Source organism: Staurois parvus, unplaced genomic scaffold (genome assembly GCF_062004578.1).
Source record: "Staurois parvus isolate SC_StPar_1 unplaced genomic scaffold, SC_StPar_1.0 ptg000371l, whole genome shotgun sequence".
In the NCBI taxonomy this organism is placed as follows: domain Eukaryota; kingdom Metazoa; phylum Chordata; class Amphibia; order Anura; family Ranidae; genus Staurois; species Staurois parvus.
This window is the reverse complement of record NW_028318167.1, coordinates 6,361,234-6,386,229: the sequence shown is the minus strand read 5'-3', so window position 1 is coordinate 6,386,229 and position 24,996 is coordinate 6,361,234. Positions and strand designations below refer to the sequence as shown.

The 24,996-nt window shown below is 40.3% G+C and overlaps 1 protein-coding gene across 1 annotated transcript in view; it reads right to left on the bottom strand.

The window, feature by feature from the left end:
• Positions 1-422: 422 nt before the first annotated feature.
• Positions 423-24,996, bottom strand: part of MTFR1 (mitochondrial fission regulator 1) — a 42,141-nt gene continuing 17,567 nt past the window's right edge. The window contains exons 2-8 of the mRNA XM_089685334.1: positions 21,161-21,295; positions 18,823-18,921; positions 5,592-5,710; positions 5,037-5,278; positions 4,391-4,643; positions 875-1,043; positions 423-678 (exon numbers count right to left, since the gene is read on the bottom strand). Of these exons, the coding sequence (XP_089541460.1) occupies positions 613-678; positions 875-1,043; positions 4,391-4,643; positions 5,037-5,278; positions 5,592-5,710; positions 18,823-18,921; positions 21,161-21,226 (1,014 nt within the window). The 5' untranslated portion in view covers positions 21,227-21,295 and the 3' untranslated portion in view covers positions 423-612. The remainder of the gene's footprint in view (positions 679-874; positions 1,044-4,390; positions 4,644-5,036; positions 5,279-5,591; positions 5,711-18,822; positions 18,922-21,160; positions 21,296-24,996) is intronic.

The window sequence follows — 24,996 nt, the reverse complement described above, 5'->3', positions numbered from 1 at the left end:
AGTAAATCATAAGCTAATTAAGCTTAGCAAGAAAAACTTTCATATACTTACCTTTAGATTTCTACCAACAGTTGAACTCTCAAAGCTCCCGCCAATGTAATGGGATATTAAAAAAAAAAAGTGTGGTCACTAACAAATATTTTGTTGGGCAATTCAATTATAAAAATGCAAAAAGTTGCTTTACAGAATATTTCCGAAGATCTAATAAAGCTTAAGAGCACAAAAGTCTAAAAACCATTTGCTTATAATAAGGAAATTGTAAATTCCTATATTCATCAAAATAAAAAGTATAATCTACTAAACATCTTCTGAACACTTCATAAAGTGCCTATCAAAAATGAAGGGGGAGTCTACCCCTCAAAGTACCAAACAGCTGCAGCATTGTACAGTATTGCTAGAACTAGAATAACTATACTATATCATTAGTATTGTACAGTATATATTCAAGCCATTGCTCATTATCCACCACAATTTGGCACGGCAAGATTTAGTGTTATACAGATTGTGATCAGGTCACAAGATCCCTTTAGAAGAAAATACATTGCACATCTCGTTTTTGATTCTTAATCCCTAGTAAAAAGCCAGGAATTGGTCAAGAGCTTCTCATGTTTTTCAGGAATGTTTCGATTCAATGAGGGTCTTCATTTTTCCTGTTGATTTCAACATGTGAGGTCCAAACTGAAAAACAAAACAACAAAAGAGTTGTTACAAAGATAATTGATCATTCTCGCTCGAATGAATTCAAAGCGTTCTCTGACTAGATGAGCTAGAGAGGCAGGGCAATGCACCTAGGCTCATATATAACATTTATAACAAATCCTGTACGATAAATCATTCTAGTGAAGTTCACATAGACAGAAAAATATTCACATACCATTGGTGTTTCTGCAGCCCTCTTTGGCTCTTTCTTTGGAACAGGTTTGTCTGACTCTCCTTGGCTATCACTTCGATATCTGTATGCAAACTTCTTCTTTAGAGCTTCAGCAATAAGAGCTGCTGGGTCAGTTGGGTCACATGGCTTAGGTTTTGAGCCTTCAGGTATTCTTCAAGTAAAAAAGACACAGTTCTTAGGCTCTATGTTTACGAGTACCACTAACATTCCCTCTGACAATACAACCAACAATAGTGATTCACAGCCAAGGCCTGAACATTTTAATAGACATGAATGTGCTATCTAGCAATCATTTTATTCAAACAAACTGGCGTATAAGACTAACATACAACAGAAACTACATACAGACAGTGAGAAATCTCCATTTAGTTAACTAGCACAGCACACAAAAGCATAGTAGGATGATGTCCTAGAAGAAAGTGTCCATGCGAGTTACATATTTCTACAAACCTCAGCCCAGGCTCCAGCTAGGCAGCAGAGAACAGAACTTCTACTACAGATCTTGCACCTCTCAACCCATTGTCTCCATTTCCCCTGGTCTCAGCATTCAGCAGATTTTAGCCCTCCTCTGGTCCTCCTGGAGACCATGCACTGTCTGCTTTCCAGCTCTGCCCTCAGCTTCTTCCCGGCAGCAGCTCAAGTTAAGAGGGATGCACTGTGATGTAGGGGAGGGTGGGAGGTGCTTTGGACATCTAGTCTTACAGATAGAACAGGTCCTTTGAGGGTAACCATATTGCTGATATAGCCCACGATTAAACTGAATTTTACACCCTTGCTCTACAGGTACCACAAAGAAAACCACCTTGTAAGGTAAAGAGAAATGTCACTCATCTGCTTAAAGGGAAACCATTGAATCGCTAACAGGAGCAAATTAAAATCCCACAAAAGGGAGAGAAATTTGATAATGGAGAGCCATTTAAGCCTTGGCACACAACTATTAATGTGCATTGCATTAAAGCAGCCCTTTCATTTTAATACATCATAAAAAGGTGCTTGTACCATTTCTGCCAGCACATAGCCACTGCCACACAAGAGTGAATGAGTCCTTATAAGAGAGCAAAAACTACAAAAAGCATGTCTCCAAGTTCATTAGTACTCCTTTGTGGGAAGTGGATGTGCCTACAGCAGGGTTTCTCAACCAGGGTTCCTCCAGAGGTTGCTAGGGGTTCCTTGAGCAATCAGCAATTTTGCCTCTCAGGTAAGTTCCCATTGATGTTTTTAGCAATCTGTAAGGGGGTAATTCTTCCCAATGACCACAAGTGTAAGGAGCATTCTTACCTCTATCAAACTCATGTATTATGAATTGTAGATATAGTCATTTTTAGCAGGGGTTCCCTGAGACCGGAAAGTTGTGTCAAGGGTCCCTCTGCATTGAAAAGGTTGAGAAAGGCTGGTCTACAGCATAGCCAGGATAGCGAAACCTGCGATGCTGTAAAAACATGGAATAAGATACCATGTTGACAATGCCAGCAACTGAGAAGCAAAGAGGAAGATCGCTCTCTAAGAAAGCAAGGCATCTGTGAGTAACCTTACCAGGTTGGTGTACCTTGCTCTACTGCGCCAATCCAGAGCTATGAAGAATGGCCTCCACCTCCATTCTGTGGAGCAGGAAGTAGTTACAGGGGAGGAAAAGCACGTGTAATTGTGCAACAATCCCACAAAGTCACTAATGCATCCAGAAATGTGAAAAAAAGTTTAAAGTAAAAAAACATTATACCTATTTGCTAAGGCTAGCAGCATGATTCCTAAGGTGTACTCAAGTGTCACCAATCCAGAACCTGCTTCTAAGCCATGACAAAAGTGTCAGCAGAAGGAGGTAAATAAATCTGGTAAAATAAATAAAATGAGGAAATTCCTCTCCAGAAGGCATCCATCGTCAAAAAAAACCCCCCAAAAAACTGAAGCAGTACAGTGTGGGTGGGGTTTTATGGGGACATTAGGGAACAGAACCAACAAAGCTTTTAGCCATTCATTTTTGCCTATCCCTCTGCTTAGAAACATCCCATGGTCTATGAATCAATTCCTGTGTCCTGTACTAAACAATAAACAAAGTATTTTAAAAGGTTTATTTGCAGAGATTTTCTCCTTCAATTGCAATGTGTTTTTTTAAGTGATTGTAAAGCTTTGGGTTTTTTTGTGGTTTTTTTTTTTTGGTTCAATTAAAATAACAAACATGTTATACTTACCTGCTCTGTGTAATGGTTTTTGCACAGGGCAGCCCAGATTCTCCTCTTCTCTGGTTCCCCACTGGTGCTCCTGACCCCTTCCCCCCGCTGAGAGCTCCTAGAGCAAGCTGCTTGCTCTGGGGGCACTCCTGAGCCGACTGTGTCTAAGTCACAACGAGCGGAGCTCGGCCCTGAACCCTACTCCCTCGTCACTGATTCTGATTGACAGCAGCAAGAGCCAATGGCTTGCGCTGCTGTATCTGAGCCAATAAGGAGCAAGAGAGCCAAGAAAGACTCAGCTCTTGTGCACATTGCTGGATAGAGATTTGGCTCAGGTATGTATTTCGGGGGGGAGGAGCTGCATGCAGGGAGAGTTTTTACCTTACTGCACAGAATGCACCATCTGCCTTTACAGCCACAAAAGGTTTTCACTTACAGAAACTGAACAGTCTTCTGAGTGGCAACAATGTTCTTTATCACGCTGGATGTCACTAATAGGAGCAGACACAGCACACCACTAAAAACACAATCATTTCTGGAAGCGAATATAATTTTTTTCCCCCAATTATTTTAATTTATTGAATCAAAAACGCATCCAACAGTATATTGTAGTTTGTTTCAGTGGAAGAAGATTTCTAATCACAAAAATGTTACCCAGTAATATTTCTAGCCAGTTATGCTTCCAGAAACTATAGTTATTCACAGCAACACAACTTCAGCCTTGGAGTGTAATAGACCTTGGATAATAAAAATGTACCCAAGTCAAACAGAGAACTAACGCAAAAGATAAGGTACCTGACAATCCAGCATCATGCCACCAATTCATCAGCAAGAGAAAAGAAGTCTGAACTGCTTAAAAAAAGGCAGTCCGTCAGAAAAAACTCCAGACCAGAACAGTTAACTATACCAAGAGATTTTACTGCATTCTCTGACAGAACTATAGTTTACTTCAGAGCTATTCACAATGTAGTCTAATATGTCTCTTAAACGACATGGGGCACAAGTTTAAAAAAAAAAAAAAAAAAGGATTATTCCAGTTGTACACAGCCTGGTCTTTGTTGCAAGCAGTACTTCAGTACTTTAATCTGGGCACAGTGCTTACAATCAGGTCAGCTTTGGGACATCACAATACTTTCCAGTTCCATAATTTGACACAACTAATCGGCAGATGGAAAGAGGGGTACAGGGATAAATACAGTTTGCACATTCACCTCATTCCTCTGCAGACACTAACTATAAAAATCTTAACAGAAGCACAAGCCAGGGGGATCAAGGGGCTAGACAGGAATAAGACTGTTCTAATTCCTCTAAGTATGTTGTCAGCATGCATTACCTTTTCACAGAGCGCAACTTCACTTGCTTCATGTCTTTTAGAACATCCAACATGTTTGGCATTTCTGGCTTCTTTGGTATGCTGTCTAGCACTGTTGCTTCTACATTGTTCTTCTTGCCCTTTCTCTCCTTAATCAGGTCTATTGCAGAGATACTTCTGTGAAGAGCAGGAGGTGGTGGAGGAGGAGGAGGAGGAGGAGGTGGAGGCGGGGGTGGAGGTGCTGCACAAGGTGAAACAGGTGTAGAAACAGAACCTATGAATTTGAAGAAAAAAAAAAAAAAAAACAAAAAAAAAAAACAGTTTAATATATATTACATGCACATGGCAAACGTCTAAGATTGGAGATTTGAAATCCACATTTCCATGAAGGTACTAAGTTTGGCACATAACCAAACTTAGTACCTTCACATGCACTTGCTAATCTTCCTTTTTTTCACTCGAACTCTTCTAAATAAACTTTCAAAACTGTTTACCCTCAACTGACATCTTCTTCATCACCGAAAACAAAGTATCTGGATCCCAAGAAGATATGGTAACACAAATACATAGTATGCCAGAAAATATGCCTTAAAAAAAATGCATGAGGAGTGTTGAATTCCTAACAGCATCCCACCATAAATGATCAGGAAGCCCTGTATAGAAATACCTGCAGTCACAGTTTGCTGCTCTTGGATAGTAACAATCTTGGCAATCTGTGCTCTCAAGTTAGCCAGCTCATTTTCCAGCGCATTGATCTTCTGCAAAGCCTCTTCATTGGCCACTGGCAGCAATCTGATCTCTGGCGCCTCCTTCAAAAGAGCAGGCATGGATACCTGTCTTCTAAGTGGTTTGTCATAATGGCTTAACTCATCTTCTAATGACAGATTGTGGTGCACATGATTCTGTGCCCTAGAAACATATTACAATAATTACATCAAGGCAGAAATATATATTGAAAAAACATTACATGAAATTAAAGGAATCAAATATTTAATAAATCTCAAGCTAAGCAGACAAGATCTCCCAATGATGAAGATCTAAAATCAATATGAGAACAAGCGAAGCAAGATTTCACCATTTGAATGAATACCATCAACTGGTATCGTGGTCACACATGCTGCAGTCACTAGCCACATGCCCTATCCTGCTGCCCAGACTCCAGTGTATGGGGTCAGTACATTACTTCCATAGATCTGAATGAATTACATTAAGTAAAACTTACCTTAGCCTAGTAAACGCTTCTCCCTCCTCTTCATGTGCGACCCATCCCACGTCAGCAAAAGAGGGTACCCCGGCACCATTTTGATTTGTAGCATTTAGTGCAACAGGATATGGAATGAACTGCAATTAACAAGCAAAATGTGTTATTTCTGCATGTGACTGCATACTTTTAGGGCTTGTTCACACTAGGTGGATGCATTGAGGCTACGCTGGCAACTAACTCACAGACAAGGCAAAACGCCTTGCTTCCATTGCTGTCCATTCACAGTTCTCTGAAAACAATAATTCTTTTTCAGCAAAGCAGGTTGCAACATAAACCACTGCATCATGTCATGCAGTGAATAGGACTGTATTGAATGCCACTTGTGACACACCAATAAAGTTCTCTGAAAAAAAATGTAAATTGTGTCTCATGGCACACACCAGCTGGCGTACCATCATTGTGGCTTGCTGGTGTGAATGGTCCCTTAAAGAGTGCCTGTTATCAAAATGAACACGGTGTCGTTAAGGAGAGACAGACCCTACACTAGGTACTTCCAACAATAAAGGTTGCAGTACATTTTGAATGTATTACTGTTTAAAGCTGAACTCCATAAAACCTAAAAATCCTCTGCATGGGTTATCTGCTCATTCATGTCTAGGACATTTTGCAAAGCACCTTTTCTTACCTGGTCCCCTGTTCACACAGGCTCATCTGTGGTGCTAGATAGCCTCCAATCCCCTATGCTCCAGTGGTGGAGTCCACTGACATCATCAAGACCAATGCCGGGATCACAACCTTGTATTGGACACAAGGCACAGTCAAACTGCTGGATCAAGGGGACAGAGGATCAGGTAAGCAAACTGCTTTTCTGCCTCCTAGACATAAATGAGCTCTTAACCCTCGTAGTATGAATGTGACTCTATTGCATGAGAGAGTTCTTAGTTTTCCTGGAGTTGGGTTTAAAGCAGAACTGTGGGCAAAAAAATTTTTACATGTCATTGTTGCTGCTTTCCTACCTTCACTGAATAGGTCATCAAACATATGGTTCATTTAGTAGTTGTTGTGAAATAGCCTATTAATCAAACCGTTAATTCCCAGGGGTTTCCAGTTTGTAAGACCAGTGACTGTTATGCCACTATTCTCCCAGCCACTGGTCTTGTCACATCTCTGCTGTAGTTCTCTCTGGCACGCGGTGATGTATTTCTGTCCCGGTCTTTACCTCCCACTGAGGCAGTGTTCTATGAATGACAGCTCAGGACACTGGCACTCAGTCCCATCTCTCATAGCTTCAGCTAGGAGTCTCTGCACCACTTCCACTAGTAAAAGTGTGTGTGCACACATATCTATATACAGTTAGGTCCATATATATTTGGACACAGGCACAATTTTAGTTTTTTTCAGTTATTCAACTAAACATATTCACGCTATAGTTATATAATGGATATGGGCTGGAAGTGCACACTCAGGTTTAACTTGAGGGTACATACATCCAAAATGGAGGAAGGGTTTAGGAATTACAGCTCTTAAGAGTAGCCATTCCCCCTTTTTTCAAGGGGCCAAAAGTAATTAGACAATTGAATCAAAAAGACTATTTCGTGGCCAGGTGTGGGCTACTCCTTTGTTATGTCTTCATCAGTTAATCAAGTAAAAGGTCTAAAGTTGCATTTGAAATCTATTGTTGTGAACCTTCATCATGCATTCAAAGGAGCTGTCCATGCAAGTGAAACAGGCCATTGTAAGGCTTCAAAAATGAAACAAATCCATCAGAGAGATAGCAGCAACATTAGGAGCGGCCAAATCAACAGTTTGGTACATTCTGAGGAAAGAAAAATGCACTGGTGAGCTCAGCAACATAAAAAGGCATGGACGTCCATGGAAGACAACAGTGCTGGATGATCGCAGGATCCTCTCTATGGTAAAATTAAACCTGAGAGTGTGCACTTTCAGCCAATATCCATTATATAACTAAAGCTTGAATATGTTTTGGTAAATACCTGAAAAGAACTAAAATTGTGCCTGTGTGCAAATATCTATGGACCTAACTGTATATCTATATATTAGTGGTGCACCGAAATGTTCCTGGTGCTGAAACCGATACCGAAAATTCAGAATGCATGTGGCCGAAAAGCGAAACGTCTGCTTATATGGGGGTGGGGAGCCTCCACTTTTTTTTTTCTTTCATGCATATATTTTTGTTAATTTATGATTTTATTGCCATCACATAGGGGACCAATAGTCCCCTATGGGATAACATGAGTGCCAGGTGCTCTTTGTAGGGGGGCAGTGTGTGCAAGGATGGGTCAGGAGAGGAGCAGTCTATACAGTGGGGGAGCAGGGTATACAGAAAGGCTCCCTCACTGGCTGTCACCATAGGTCAGTGCCGGTTTTTAAATGCAATGCTTTATTTTTCTTCACTATAGCTCACAGAATTAGCTGTCACTTTCCCTGGAGTTAAAGGAAACGGTTTATTTTATCTGGGAGAAAGTGACAGCTAATTCTGTGAGTCATAGTGAAAAAATAAAAATAAAAAGACGGTAATTACATTAAAAAACCGACACTAACACATAGTGAGAGCCAATCACTGCATACACTGCTCCGCTCCTGCCTTTCTAAGCCACCCCCCACATCCACAGTACACACAGTCTCCTGACACTGACACACACCAATCTGGCAGCAGCATTATCCAAGTCACATGCATACTGATATCTGATCAATGTCTATCTCTATGCCTTGGAACCTCCCCCTCTGTCTTGATCTGCATATGAGAGAGGTGTTTTGTACTGCAGATTTCATGACTCTGCGCTCTCCTGCTGACAGATAACTAAAAAAAAAAAATCTGGGTGGCTGCCTGAGCCCTAGCAACTGATGACTCATCCTCGACCCTTCAAAATGGAAACAAAGAAGGTGTGGGACCAAACATACCGGTTATCATACATGCCCATATTTAGTTAGCGACGTAAACCAGCATGTTCCAGTGCTTTATTTCTGTTCTGTTGTGGCTGGGGATGTGATCACATGGAAGCATACAAGCAGCAGTGGCTGATAAAAAAAAAAATAGAAAGAATGTCCTGGAAATTAGTTCCTATTCTGTTGTGACTGGAGGGGAGTGATCACATGTGAGGATAGCAGTGGCAGGAGAATGTGTAGGTATTTTCTGTTTGAAGTAGGCAAGTACACATACACTATGTACAGGCCTAGTATACCCGTCCACATTCACTACAATTCCCTGTGCTTGATGAGAACTGTAGTTTCCTTTTACTGTAGAGAGGGGAGGATGTGATGTCATCTCATCTCTCACACCTCCTCAGCTAGGCAGATGCTGTAATTGTTTTTAATTAAAAGAGATATCATGAAAATTCCATTAGACTTGTCTCCTAAATGATAACATTTTTGAATATTTTAATAGTTTAGCATTTTGTGTAGTTGGGTGTACTAATGGATGTTTTTTTTGCCCATCCTGGAGTTCTTCTTTAAAGCCTACTCCAATCTTGTGCATCCCTTACACTGTTTACCTGTCACCAAAGTAATGTCAGCAGGTTAGCCAATGAATGAACTTGTGAAACACGCTCAGTAGTTGCCTAATATCTGAGAACAGCAACTCCTTTTCCTACTTTCAGTGGCTATATATAAAAGAGATGGTGCTTAACGTTACAATATACCTTCAACATACTTTATATTAAATTGGGTAATGTCTACCATTCCTTCCTGCATTCTTTACAGAGTTTTAGTTTAAAAGAAATTACAGGTGATCTTTATTAAACAGTATACATCACATGCATATTATTAATCCCTCTTTTGTAAAAATGAATTAATTAGGAACAAACACAAAATTGGCATGCAGGTAGTGAGATTGTCTATTAAAAAGTGCGAGGAACACACAACTTTCCACTCTAGTAAATTGTCAACTATGGGAGAAAATAGTTTAAAAACGGTAATAAACCCAAAACCAAAAATGTAATATATTGCAGCTTACCAATCAGCATTGGTGGCTGCATCAGTTTTTTTTTGTTTGGCTTTTTCATCTGTTTTCACCTGGTGATATGGCCAATAACACACATCCAGTATTAGGGAGACATCTTTGAAAGACTGAGCATAGGAGGCACAGCAGCATTCTCAGTCTGGGGGAATGGGAATGTTAAAGTGTAAAGCATAAGCTCACTTTGGGGAACAAGTCCCCCACCATACCCTACCCCACCCCCCATTGTGACAGCAGGCTGGGGCTCTTCTCACTGCACCCACTGTCACAATTTGAAAAGAGCGTGGCTGTGCGGGCTCCACCCACTCAGCCTCATCATTCATTCACAGAGATCTGTGAATGAATAAACTACAAGTATCAACATCCTTTGCAGATGACTCAGTTCTCAATGAACTATCAGGGTGCTAGCAAGTGCTCTAGGTAGTTTGAATCTTGCTGTCATTGTGCAACTGCCTGCTTGTATGAAGTATGAACTGACAGATACCCAGACAGTCTGCAGGAGCCTGAAATAATATTATTATTATTATTATTATTATTATTATTATTAATAATGTAGCACTTTTGTTACCTGCATTAAAAAAAATGTTAATTTATTTATTTTATTTTTTTAGAAAGGTGAACTTATCCTTTAAATGTATTAGCAGGTTTACAACCCAAACTCCAACTCACACTTTACAATCAGTTACTGCAAACAGTTTTTATTTCTTTTGGGATAAAGGTTTTACATGAACAAAAGATGATCATTTTAATTACCCCTGACAGTATTAAGTGGTTTGTCTCATCCATGTAAACTGATACATCCTGATGGAAAGTTTATGCAGTGAAAAATAACAGAGTTGCTGACTAGATCACCAAATGAAAATAGAAGACTGAAAACCTTAAAAAGGAAACCAATACAGCCATCACATCTAAGAACTGGTAAGCTGCAATATAATAAATGTTTGCTTTTGGTTTTAAAACTGCTTTAATGAAAAGGCATATCCGAATGATGATTTTGGATACATTTACAGTTCTGACATGCACATAAAACAGCAGTAAGGCATGCAGCACTCCGGAGCGAGCACTGACCTAACAGATCACAATTGTGTTCCTTCACAGAAAGGATGCAGCGGAGGAGGAGAGATCAGAAAAGATTACCTTTTTACAGATCGAGTCAACTACTTCATAATTGCTTCACAAAATATTTCATAACCATTACAAGATAAATAAGAGGAAGAACCTGTGGACCATTTTCTAAGCTACTTATGAATGTATGCATGTTAAATGTTACACTCCAACTTTAGATAACAATTTTAATAGGGAAAAAAATATATATATCTCCACTTTAAGAGGACTCTCCTTTGACTGTCTGTTTTGCATGGAACCATTCCGTATAGTAGCAGAGGGTACCACACAGGTCAACCAGGTTTTACTGACACAGAGTTACATACATTGTCAATTATAGTTGAAAGCTGGTTTTGTGGCATACCCATACAGGAAGAGGTTTAGCATGAGGTCCACTTTATTAGATTGGTAAGAGTTCAATCAGCCTAGAAATATAAAAGTTTTCTTGAAACTCTAAATCCCTGTGTAAATCTCATGTTAAAATGGAAATGGTAACCTTTAAAACGGATGTAAACTATACATTTTTCAGTATGTTTGACGTTGTGCCTTGCTGTACATACATTTTTCTTTAGTAAATATTTTAAAATCGGTTTCAAAGATTTCACCTCAAGATCCAGCTAGTAACATTTCCTTTGCAGATCATCAATGCTAGGTCACTGCCTTACAATTACCATGTGCTCTCCATTAACCTCCCTAGCGGTCTGATTATGTCAGTATTTCTGTGCTCAAAGTGGTACATTTTTTTGCATTGAAATATGTCGTTGTTTTATTGTAGGCCTGTAAGTTTTAGGAATAACTCACTGAAATCTATCCGAACAAGAGTCTAGTAAACATCCCGGGTATGTTAAAATTTGAAACATGAAATCATAAATTATAATTTAATAAATAATCATAAAAAATATTATAATAATAAATGTAATTCAATAATATAATCAAACTAAACCACTGAAATTTGAAATAGAGCGCCAGTTCGCACATCACTGAGCAAAGTCGTAAAATCATTTTCAGGTCTGATGATGATTTTCCCCACGAATCATTATCACTCAATTCTGCAAGTGGTTCTAATTTACTATCGCTGTTTTCTAGCTTGTCTAAAACCACTTTTGACCTAAAGGGACGCTTTTTGGACGCCATGGACTTCTCAGTTTCAAGGCAGAAAGAACAGTAAAAATGCAGGCAGGGCACAGGAAAAAGCACTAGGGACAAAATGTATGTGAAATGGTTTGATACAGTAATGTTTTACTATGTGATTTTAGTGAATTTAGTGAATGTCACTTCTACAATTTTCAAATTTCCCGCCAGTTACGTCCTGACGTCGCAGGGAACGGAACCCGGAAGACAGATGCCGGCATCGGCCGGAGGACATTGCAGGGGACACTGCAGGGGGGACATCACAGGAGCGCAGGACAAGGTAAGTGAAGAAGAGATCCCGGAGCAACGCTGCAAGGTATTGCCGAGTGTAGCTCGGGGTTACCGCTTGTGGTGCTGAAACTTTACCCCGAGTTACACTCAGGAATACCTCCAGGGAGGTTAGTAGGCTGTTGGACTGCCTATGAAATACATACAAGGCATATGCAGACCTGACAGGAAGCCCAACAGTCAACAGGAGAACAGCACACTGCAGGCATGCGTTGCTTCAAATTGAGAGGAAGTGGAGTAGTGTTGTCCAGCTACAAGAAACTTCTGATACTGGAAGGATCTGCAATTAAGAAACTTTGGAATCATGCCTCACTGTATGCAGTTTTCTTAAAAACATACTGAAACATTGATTTAAGGTACATACATTTTAAAAAGAAAATTCTTCTACATTTTTCCTCTGATAAAAAAATTGTACCCATCCCCCAGTGCAGGCCACCAAGTCAAATATTTACCATCCTCCTCAATCCAGTGATCTTTGCTGCACATGCCGCACAGCCTTTCCAGCAAACAGTCCTCCTTTTATAGTGCACTTATTTACTTCTTTGTGTAAGCTACAATCTGCTGGATCTCTGGTGGTCACCAGGAGTATGGCTTACCCATAGAAAATTACACGGGCGCAACAAAAGGAGATGCTGTGAGGCTCCAGGTAGGGCTGAACCGCAAAGACTGCTGAATTGCGAAGGAAATATTGGAGCAGGTGGGCTGCACTCAGGAGATTTGAGGGAATTGATTAAAAGCACAACTGAATCCTAGCACTGAGTGCTTGTTTGTCCAAACCAAAAAGGAGTCTATATGGGTCATGCAAGGTCAATAAGGACATTGGCAAAGCAAGCAAAAATTCACTATAATAATAAATATTTATGAGACTTGATCTTTGACTAATGGCTGCTCAGAGCTTTAGATCATTTGTTATCTACAAGTAACATAACATGTGCCTTGCAATACAAAAGCCTAAATTGGCAGATGGATAATCCCACTTGCGTTGAATCCCAACTCCAGCCAAAAATGAAACTTAAAAGGATAAGTTCACCTTTTAACAAAAAATAATAAATACACCTAAATGTGCATTCATTATTTGTTTCTGGAGCCTCTAAAGCATTGTACCAGAAATCAGATCACTGGTGCCATGCAGGTCTCCTGCAGACCTGTTAGTGTGTTTGTGTGCCTGTATGGGCAGGCAGATACTTACTGACAGGAAGACTGAATGACACTGAAAAAACTATTACACTGAGAACTACAAGCCGACATCCTCAAAGGCTGTCAGAACTTTTAGTGTCCTCACTTACAGAATATTATAAATGAGTGACACAGCCGGCAGGCGAAGCCCCACATGGCTGCGGTTTTTAAAAATATGTGACAGCTAGCAGGGAAGAGAAGATCCACCACTAGCTGTCACAACAGGGATCAGGGGAAGCGGGGGCCAGTCCATTCATATTCAGGGTGTAACATGTTATGAAAGGTGAACTTATCTTTTAAAAAGAAAAGTTTGCGTTTAAAAAATAAATAAAATAATAATTGCACAATTTTCTGCAGTGGGGAGGGGAGGTACTTTTTTTTGGAGCCTGTAAAGCAATGCACTCACAATGCGCAGATAAAGGCTGCAGTGTCAGGCTCCTGCAGACTGTAGGTGTATGCCCATACCCCTGATAGGGCAGGAAAATCAATGAATTACCTACAGAGAGCTTTAGCACCCTGGTAGTTCACGGAGAACTACAGTTGTGCTCAAAAGTTTACATTCCCTGGCAGAACTTGTGAAATTTTGGCAGAGATATTGAAAATAGGACTGATAGAATTGATCAAAAAAAAAAAATCTGTCTTTAAATTGAAGGATAGTGATGATATGAAGCCATTTATTATCACATAGATGTTTGGCTCCTTTTTAAATCATAACGGAAACAGAAATCACCCAAATGGCCCTGATCAGAAGTTTACATAACCCGGAATGTTTGGCCTTGGTACAATAGTCAGTTTGTTAGCACTCATATAGATGCACTGAGCAGGCTAGATACTGAGCCATGGGGAGCAGAAAATAACTGTCAAAAGACTTGTGTAATATAATGGACCTTTATAAAGATGGAAAAGGACAAAGATATCCAAAGCCTTGAATATGTCAGTCAGTACTGTTCAGTCACTTAATCAGTGGAAAATTCGGGGATCTCTTAATACCAAGCCAAGGTCAGGCAGACCAAGAAAGATTGCAGCCACAACTGCCAGAACTGCTAGGGATACAAAGAAATACCCCCAGGTAACCTCAGGAAAAATACAGGCTACTCTGGAAAAAGACGGTGTGGTTGTTCCAAGGAGCACAATACAAAAATGAGCTGCATGGTCAAGTTGTCAGACAGAAGCCTTTACTATGCCTATGCCACAAAAAGCCAGTTGAGGTGTTTCAAAGTGTTGTCAGGCATATTGTAACCAGGCTTTTTTGTGGCATTGACGCAGTAAAGGCTTCTTTCTGGCAACTTGACAATGCAGATCATTTTTGGTCTTATTGCGCTCCTTGAAACAACCACACTATCTTCTTTTCAGAGCAGCCTGTATTTCTCCTGAGGTTACCTGTGGGGGTGTTTTTGGTTTTCTTTGTATCCTGAACAATTCTGGCAGTTGTGGCTGCAATCTTTCTTGGTCTACCTGACCTTGGCTTGGTATCAAGAGATCCAAAAAAAAAAAAAAAAAAATGAACAGTACTGACTGGCATATTCAAGCCTTTGGATATCTTTTTATATCCTTTTCAATATTTATAAAGGTCTATAACCTTACTACACACATCTTTTCTGCTCCCCATGGCACAGTGTCTAGCCTGCTCAGTGCATCTATGCGAGTGCTATCAAACTAATTGGCTATTTATACATAGACACCGATTACAATTTAAAAAGCCACAGATGTGGGAAATTAACCCTTAATTATCATTTTAACCTGTGTGCATCACCTTGTGTCTGTACCAAGATCAAACATTCCAGGATATGTAAACTCTTGATCATGACCATTTAGGTGATTTCTGTTATCTTTAGGATTTAAAAAGAAGCCAAAAACAACTAATATGATAATAAAATTGCTTCATATGATCACTATCCTTAAATAAAGTTTTTTGGCATGATCAGTTATATTTTCAATATCAATGTCAAAATGGCATGGTTTCTGCCAGGGTATGGAAACTTTCGAGCACAACAGTACAAGCAGTCGGCCGCAGAGGCTGACGGTACTTGTAGTTCATTAATTCACAGAACTCCGAATGAATGTTGCTGCTGTGTGGGTGGAGGCCCCGTATGACTGAGCTCTTTTCAACTAGGACAGCGGGTGTATGAAGAAAATCCCTCGCCCGCTGTCACAGGAAAGGGGTGGGGGGAGCAGGCAGATGCTGAACATAAATATGGGTGTGACATGTAACATGTTCACAAAAGGTGAACTTATTCTTTAAGTAGAACATTGCATTCAAGGCTGAAGTGTAAGGCAATTGATGCACAAACACCTCTTCCTAAGCAGTGCAATGTAATGGATCAGACCAAGGGGTCTTTCCCCTCATCCCCCTCGTTATCTTCTTGGGCACTGGTTCCCTCATCTCCCCAAGGTTTCTCCGGCTTCTGCAGACTACAAAAGAAAACCTGGCTGCTGGAAGTGTCACCTCCACCAATAAGTGTCCACATCGTCCAGGCAGTGATGTGGATACCAGGAGGACTTCAGAAAGAAAAACTAAAAAGGAGAAGGATCACCATACTACAGTGGCTTCAGGTAAGTAAAATGGTATGAGAAAAAAAAAAATAATACAAATGCCCATCTAAGAGGGAGTGGAAGGGGGTTTGCCAATTCCCTGGATTTGGGCTTTAAGGAGGAAAATATTAATCTAGACAAACACCTGCACACTCAAACTATGTACAAAACATTTAAAGTGTTAGTAAACCCAGGACCCTGCATTCACTATATCTGGTCTCCCACAGCACACGCAACATGGAAATGCGATTATTTTAGTAAATATAAAACTGATAAATACCTTTTCTCATCAGCAGTTAAGAGTAGTCTTGTGACATCTGTGTCCAGCCCACCACTAGCTAAAGCGTGTAGTTTTGTTTCTGCTCTAGGATACAAATCCCCTGACCCTCTGTCTGCACAGCACTGATTGGCCCTGTGTTAATCATATGCACGCTCCCAAGAAAAAAAAAAAAAAAAAACTCTAGCAACACACACCAAATTGAGCATGTGCATGTCTACGGTTCAGTCTAGAGATAAGATGTGGTCACTTGAAAAAGGGGAGAAACAGAAGAAAGGATCAAAAAGCCTTTTTACACAAAGCAGAGGATTAATCCCTTAGGTTTCACAGTGAGTATAACAAGCATGCTGTACTGCATATAAAGACTGATTTTACTGTTGTGGGTTTAGTAACACTTTGAATGTTCCAGTTAAAATTCATGGCCAAAAGATTTTGCTAAATACCCTCATTGTTCTTTAAGTAACAGTAATTACAGAACAAGAAAACAGATATCATTGTGAGCCCACAGCTATCGTTCTCATACACACTGCAGTCTACAGAAACAAACAACGGGAAAACACTGTTCAGAAATTATTTTGACTCCTACACAAAAGGGTCTTATGAAGATGCACGAACATTATTAAAATTTCTACCAACAAATTCATTTTTGTTTTAAAATGACTAGTGGGCAACATAAATAACAGCAAACATTTCAGTTTATGTAATCTCTAGAATTACAACCTAGTTTGCAAAACACCTCATTCACTGAAACCTTGCCAAGTAGTAGTAGCAGCAAGCGAGGCATCCCATCCATTCAGGTTTACACACGCGAGCAGGTCTACCCTGTAGTGATTTTAGCACTTGGAATAAAATCTGAATATTTAATTGAAATTTAGAACACTTAGTTAAAATGGGGAACAAACATTTAAAAGGAAGAATTCTGCATTTGGGAAAATACATTATACGTGCATGTGCAGGTAAATGCAGATGCAAAAGAGCATCAGCGTTTACCCAACTACAAACACATACAGCCATGCCCTTCAATGGCCGGATGCATACAGCACCTAGGGCTACTGGGCATGGGAGAATGCTAGGAGTTTTATAATAGAGTTCCCTTGTACCTGCAAACATCCAAGAGCATGTGCCCCCCCCCCCAAAAATCCTGTTTTCTTAACTCCTTCCCGCTGGCCACGCACACATATGCAGCCTCTCAGCGGGTAGGCCTTCGCACCAAACACACCCACAAAAACAGAACTCTGCCGAGAACGCACACCATGCGGCACAGTTACTGGCAGCAAACGGAAAGTTCCCAATCTCTACTTGCGAATGGAAGCTTTCCGATCATGTCGCCACTTTGGCAGCCAATCACGGTGGTCACATGATTACAAACCCTGCCTCCCGACGTCAAAAAACCCCTTAGAGGGCTGGGAGGCACCGACGCCAAGGTGTTAAAAGAGGAATTCCAGGTATGGATAATTTATATACAATTACATTGGTCCAGCTTGAACCAATGTACCTATGCATACTGTATACCAGCCTTTTCCAACAAGGGTGCCCTCAGGTTTCTTCAGGGGTACCTTGGCGAAAAGCCTCAAAGTTGCCCAAAAATTGTATCCAAGACAACAGGTGGACTAAGCCTGCCTTTTAGTTACTTAAAAGCACAAGTGATCAGCACCATTACAACCTTCTAGCCACTGGCATCCTAACAACCAATTACCTAATCAGTTGATGCGGACGACATCCTACATCTGCACAGCATTCTTTTTTGCCCCTCCCCTGCCCTTCTCTGTCAGCACTGGGGTCATATTAGCTGAGTGAGGGAGAAGAGAAACTTTGGGATACGAACCAGTACCAGCGTGCAAAGGTCTATTTACTTTGGAAGAACAAATCACCTCTGACACAGAGTGTCCTACATGTGTGGATGTTGCTGCAGTAGGTAAAACCTGTAGTTTCGTTTTTTACATTTTAGAATGGGGTGCCTTGAGATTGTTCAGAATTTTAAAAAGGAGTCTTAACTGGAAAACGGTTGGGAAACAGTGCTGTATACCATAAACAAGTAGATGCCCCTGGAAGGCAGAAATAACTGAAGTAGCCAATAGTACTGTAGTGATCTATACTATCTTCCGGGTCCTATGCCAAATGGCTGGCCTGCCGCATTCTGAATACCGGTGGTCCCTGCTCGGCAAAAGAGCCATTCAGAGAATGCTTTACTATTTCTGAATAGATGAAAACTGTTCTCTGACTGGATGAGGTGGAGAGATAGGGTGGTGACGTCGCACTCATCACCTCCAGTTCAAGACTGCAGAAGGCCAGCCACTCAGCATCGGACCTGGAAGCAAGTTGAGGTCATTGCTTTACCAGTGATTTCTAGCTTCCAAGGGCATCAGCCAGGTATGGTATATGCATAGTTTCATAGGTCAAAGCTTGTGTGACGAAAAAAGTGTAACACAGAAAGGGTCACACAACTAAAACCGCAAACAAGACACACAACACTGCAAACCCTGCTAAAGTGGAACTAGAGCTGGGTGGAGTCAAATTCCCATGAGGGTAGAAGAGTTTGCCTAGGCACTGTTACATGTGCAGGAGTGGTCTGCCAATTCTAATCAGCAATCATATGCTAAATTAACTTTTTGTTTAAGTATTGTTTTGTCACATTAAAACTTATTCAAAGTAGACAGTAACTTTAGAAACACTTTCAAATACTGCGTTTAATAAACTAAGAGAAAAAAAAAAAATTATATATACACACAGCTTTCTCAAATTTTCTAATCTCAGTAACAACTTACCTGGAAGTGAACTCTTGGCGACTGTATCATAGGCAGATTTGACCCAATTTTTCGGACAATACTTCGAGATGAGCCATATGGTTTACTTGACCACAGAACCTGAGAAACAGAGAGCTTAGGCAAAGTCATATGAAAGGAAGGAGGAGGAGACACTCTTCTGACTAATATTTGTTAATATTTTCAGCTATTGAGCTCTGTAAAGTCTTTTTTAAAAAACACATGAAAAGTACCTAAACCTTCTTAAATATAAACACTGCCCTAGCTAAGATTTGTTATCTTTTTCCAAGCAAGCAAACCCTTAACATGTCACACTTAAAGCCCAAGTTGAAATCATAAATAAAAAAAAAAAAAAAAAAAAAAAAACACAGCACAAGTGACAGTTACAGAGAATAGGAAATGTGCTGCCGACTCCTGCATAGCTCAGGGATGTTGGATTCCTATTGCCCGACGCCCGGGAAATGTAGTTCCTGGCGCCAGGCAGGTAGTTTTTTTTTTTCTTCCTTTAGCCCTGCTGCGGGCAACCAGTGGGCTCACCTGTCAGGTAGAAGCAATTGGCAGAAGCGCTGCCGCCAATTGCTTCCACATAGTGCCAGCATCTCCGCCACCCCCCATGAGGTTTCCCAGGCTCTGATTGCCCATCTGCAGGCTCGGCTTGCCGTTGGCTAGAGGGAAAAAAGAGCGGACAAGTCCGCTCCCCTTCTTGTTCTGACCCGGAAGTGACGTTACGATGTCACTTCTGGGTCGCTGCTAAGAGATTGTAATGCAATCTCCGGGAAAGAATGTAATATGGTGCTATGTGCACTGCATTACATTCAGTGGAGCAGAGTAGAGACATGCAGGGTCTTTTAGACCTTGGATGTCTCAGAGAACCTGTCACCAAAAAGGTCACACGTCACATCGTCGCGCACGCCAGAATGAGTAACACTAAACTGGTGACCTATAAGGAGCTTTAAAAAAGTGTCGACCTATAGAAAATATGGGGTACTGAAGTTCATCACCATTTCATGAGCGCGCACAAATTTAAGGTTTGACAAGTTGGATATCTAGGTACTCGATGCAACCTCATCTTTTATATTTTCAAAAAAAAAAAGGGTAATTTATTTCTTTTTTGTGCCCTAAAATTAACTTACTTGGATTTTTTACAAAAAGTTTGCGGTAAAATCATGTTACATAAAAAATTGGAACTATCACCATTTTATTCTCTAGGGTCTCTGCATTCAGAAAATATATGTTAGGGGGTTTTATGTAAACTTCAGGCATAAAATGATTTTTTTAAACGTGTGCAAAAAAAGCAAAAACGTCTCTGGCAGCGAAAAAGCAAAAACGGCTCTGGCAGTGAAAGGGATAAAGTATAAGCCCTGACCCACCCTTTCCTGATGGGCAGCCAATCGTTGTTCATTACACTACAGGGTCTCCCCCCTCCCTGTAGTCCCCCAGGTGCGGTACTGGAGACAGGCAGGGAGGGTAGGAGGAGATAAACAGCGCAATGTTAAAAATATTAAAATGTTTAAGTCGCCATAAAGCCTCGTTTTTAAAAGCCCCAGAAATTGCTAAAATGACCTCCGATTTATATACGCTTTTGTTTAAAAAAATGTTTTATCTGGGCAAGTAGATTGTCATGAGGGACACGTACATTGGGGCCTCGATTTAGTCCCTGGACAAGTAGTTTTTTCAAAAATTTCCACACCCCTGATAGCTGTAGTCTTGCAGTACAAAGTAGGTTAACAGAGCCAACAGACTTGTGACCTGCACTCATCAAGTGTGCCAACAATGCCCATCCTTTCCGCCCACCTCCTCCATTCGAAGAAGCTGTACTATAGCTTCTATGGGTGAAAAGTGATCTATGAATGAAGAATGAATTTAAAAGGTCTGCCTCCTCCATTTACAAATTGTGTTTCATTCATAAAAGATGAAGTCTACCTTCTATGAATGGAGGAGGTAGGCAGATAGGGAGGACAGTCATCACACACCCACACGTTGCCTCTACTAACCCCTGCCGCACCAGAAGATTATGGCAGCGGTATTGGGGGGGGGGGGGAAATCGCAGCAGAAGGATTTAATCTAATGCATGAGTCAGGAGCACAAGGGACACATCCTATTGACTATAAGTAATATTTCTGCTGATTTGTTTTTTCATTTGCGCCTAAACTTAAACAGTAAAAAGCCCCAGTAATCTTAGGATTATTATTCATAACAATGAGACAAATTTTGGTAGGAAAGAATAGTAATGTGTGTGGGAAATCAAACAAACTTGGAGAAAACAGATGAAATATGTGCATGTAAATTTATAACAGTGTTAGATTTCCCTTAAACGAATCAAGTTGTAAGCAGAACTTACCGAATCCATGTTATGGGCAACTTGTTGCAGAACCATTCTAACTAAACGTAACAGCCAGTGCAGCATCTGACACCATTAGATCTCTCGACAAAGAGAACAGTATAAACAGTCAACTTCTGCTCTTCCATAGTCAAGCTGGAAGATAAATGTAAACGGTTAGCTGTAGCTGCCCTATAAGGACAGGGACAAAGCAAGGGCAGTTATAACAACAAGTATAGTTAGGAAAGGAAACATTGCCTGGAGAACCACCTGCTATTTTTAGGATCTCTGTACATAGACCACTTGGATAAAAAGATATTTATTTATACCATCATTGTTTACGCCTACTGGGTAGATGTGTAATAACCAAAAGCATGTCACAGGCACAGCTAGTGCTTCAAGCACAACAGGTCCTGTGTACATAACAGTCCTGAGCCAAGTAAACCTTGCTTTGTGCAGGCAGTTCAGGTGTTTACAGCATACATTCCAACCTCAGGAATTTGTAGTGGAATTGAAAATGCAATGTGTGGTGTGAAAAGGTTTGTGGCTCTACTTTTGTTCTTTATGAAAAAAAAAAAAATTCCAGACCTATAAAAAAAAAAAAAAAAAAAAGGGCAAGTATTGCACATTTTCAGTGAGCCAAACTGATTATGTATATTAGCCACCACAGGCAAGGAAATGTAACAACACCCAAAACAGGTATTCACTATCAGTTTTTAATGTGTCTGACAACTAGAAGACGAATTTTTATTTCTGTTTGTGTCTCTGTTGCAGATTTAACTTCACTTACTATTCAGTGAAATTGTTGTCAGCAGGACAAAAAGTAAGGCTAGGTTCACATTATTGCAGGACTGGGGATAAATCACTCGTGCTCTGCACCCATAGCCAAAATGTGCTGCTCTTTTGCAAATGCACAAGAGGGGCATTCATTAAGTGATAAGAAAGGCATTTAAAAAAAAAAAACCAAAAAAAACACACAAAAAACAAACAAGTTATACAGTGAAGGAAATAAGTATTTGATCCCCTGCTGATTTTGAATGTTTGCCCACTCACAAAGAAATGATCAGTCTAAAAATCGAATGGTAGGTGTATTGTAACACAGAGACAGAATAGCAACAAAAAATTCAAAAGAAACGCATGTCTAACAAATGATGCACTGATTTTCATGTTCATGAGGGAAATAAGTATTTGATCCCCTTCACAAAACATGACTTAGTACTTGGTGGCAAATCCCTTGTTGGCAATCAGAGGTCAGACGTTTCCTGTAGTTGGCCACCAGGTTTGTACACATCTCAGGAGCGATTTTGGCCCACTCCTCTTGGCAGATTTTCTCCAAGTCATTAAGGTTTGGTGGCTTATGTTTGGCAACTCGAACTTTCGTCTCCCTCCACAGATTTTCAATCGGATTAAGGTCTGCAGACTGGCTAGGCCACTCCAGGACCTTAATGTGCTTCTTCTTCAGCCACTCCTTTGTTGCCTTGGCCATGTTTTAAGTCATTGTCATGCTGGAACACCCACCCATGACCCATTTTCAATGCTCTGGCTGAGGGGAGAAGGCTGAGGGGAGAGTCCTGGAGATTTGAGGCACTCGTGCACATCAACAGATCGAGATGGTGCTCAGGAAAGTATTTAGAGGGGGATGCTGCACACAGGTTTTTGCCTGTAAAAGTAAAAGACCTCGATCCCCCGAGGATCAGCTTTCGGTTGCATGAAACTGTCTGGTGCTAAAGCACCATGCGGTTCCATGTGCTTGCGTTTTTAAAAAAAGGGTTAGAGACTTTTAATCCCAGACCCTATATTGACCTACATTTATAAATATATTACAAAGTAAGGGTTCCAACACTGAACCTTGGGGGTACACCACTAATAACTTTGAACCAGAGTAAGAATCATTAACTTCCCGCCCAGTCTATTGCTAAATGACAGCCGGGTGGGACGTCATATGACGTCCTCCCAGACACAGTCGATTACAGATCACTGTACCGGCCAACTGCCGGTACCAAGTGATTGCTGTGACCAATCATAGCAGACCAGACAATTGTAAACAATGAATGGCTTCAATTCATTGTATACAAATTGTGTTGCTAGCTGTTATTTGTCACAGTGATCACATGGTACCGACAAAGCCAATTACAGTCCATCTGTACCATGTGGTCTGTACCACGTGATTAACGGTTTCCAATCACAGCTAAGCACAACAAAACCCACTGAATGAATCAATTTCATGCAGTAAAAAAAATGCTTAAAAAAAAAACTAATTTTTTTTCCTGTACGGTCATCAATGTACTTAATTACTGCCACACCAGTTATATGTTGATGTACTGCACTGGTGACAGGATGCTAAAAAAAAAAACACAAACAAAAAAAAAAAAAAAAACACAACACACACCACACTGAAAATGTATTTCTTCATTTTCAAAAAAATGACAAAAAAATTACAACTTCAAAAAAAAAAAAAAACTCACCATGCCTCTAACTAAATAGCTCAGAATGCCTACTTTCAAAAGAGGTAATTTGGGGGTTATTTGTACTGCCGTGAAATGTTTGGGCCTCAAGACATGAGATAGGCCATCAACAGATCAGGACTGATTGCTTTTCAGATATATACAATAGTTTGAGGATAACTTTCGTACAGACTAAATAACCCCTGATTTGGGATATTTTCACCAAATAAATGTAGCAGAATACATTTTGGCCTAAATTTATGAAGAACAATGGTTTGCAAAATTTTATAATAGAAACGAAGAAAAAACACTTTTTTAAAAATGTAGGGGTTTTTTTGTTTATTTAGCAAAAATAAAAATCCCAGTGGTGATTAAATACCACCAAAAGAAAGCTCTATTTGTGTGAACAAAATTATAAAAAAAATTTAGTTTTGGTACAGTGTTGCATGACTGTTCAATTGTCAAAGTGCAACAGCACTGAAAGCTGAAAATTGGCTTTGGCAGGAAGGGAATGAAATTGCCTGGTAATGAAGTGGTTAATCACTACTCATTAGCCAGTTTTCTATTCATTTACAAACTGATTTTTCTAAGCCTGTAGACTTTACCTTACACATTAGCTGTGTGTGGGGAACTCTATCAAATGCTTTTTCAAAATCCAAAGTATAATTTTTTCCACAGCCACTCCTTGTTCTAAGGCTTTGCTAATCTCCTCATAAAAACAACTCATATGTTTGACATCTGTCTTTTGAGAATCCATGCTGCCTGTTGCTTGAAATATTTTTTCTAGCAAAAACTCACCTATGCATTCTTTTGCAAAACGCTTCAGTGTCTTCCCAACTATAGAAGTTAAACTAACAGGTCTAGAGTTACATGGTAAACACTTTGACCCCCTTTTTAAATATAGACATCACGTTGATCTTATGATAATCCAGTGGTACTCTGCCAGTCATTAAAAAGTCCCTAGAAATTAGAAACAAGGTCTTTGAAATGACAGAGCTCAATTTTTTAGGACCCGTGGGTGTATACCATCCGGTTCAGGTGCTTTATTCACCTTTATTCTGTCTAAATATTTTTGGGCCATATCAAAGTGATATACCCTACAAATCCACAGTTGCTCCAGGTGAACAAATTCATTAAAAATAAAACCACATACACTTTTGAATTAAAAATAAGGGAAAACATGTCAGGTTTCTAAGAGTTGGACACATTAACCAAAATTAAAAAATAAATAAAATGGCGTGGGGTCCCCCCTCCCATCCATACCAAGCCCTTCTGGTCTGGTATGGATTTTGAAGGGAACTCCCACAGGAAAATTCTTTAAAAAAATGGTGTGGTAGGGGTCCCCCCAAAATCCATACCACACCCTTATCCAAGCATGCAGCCCGGCAGGTCAGGAAGGGGGGGGGGGGGAGG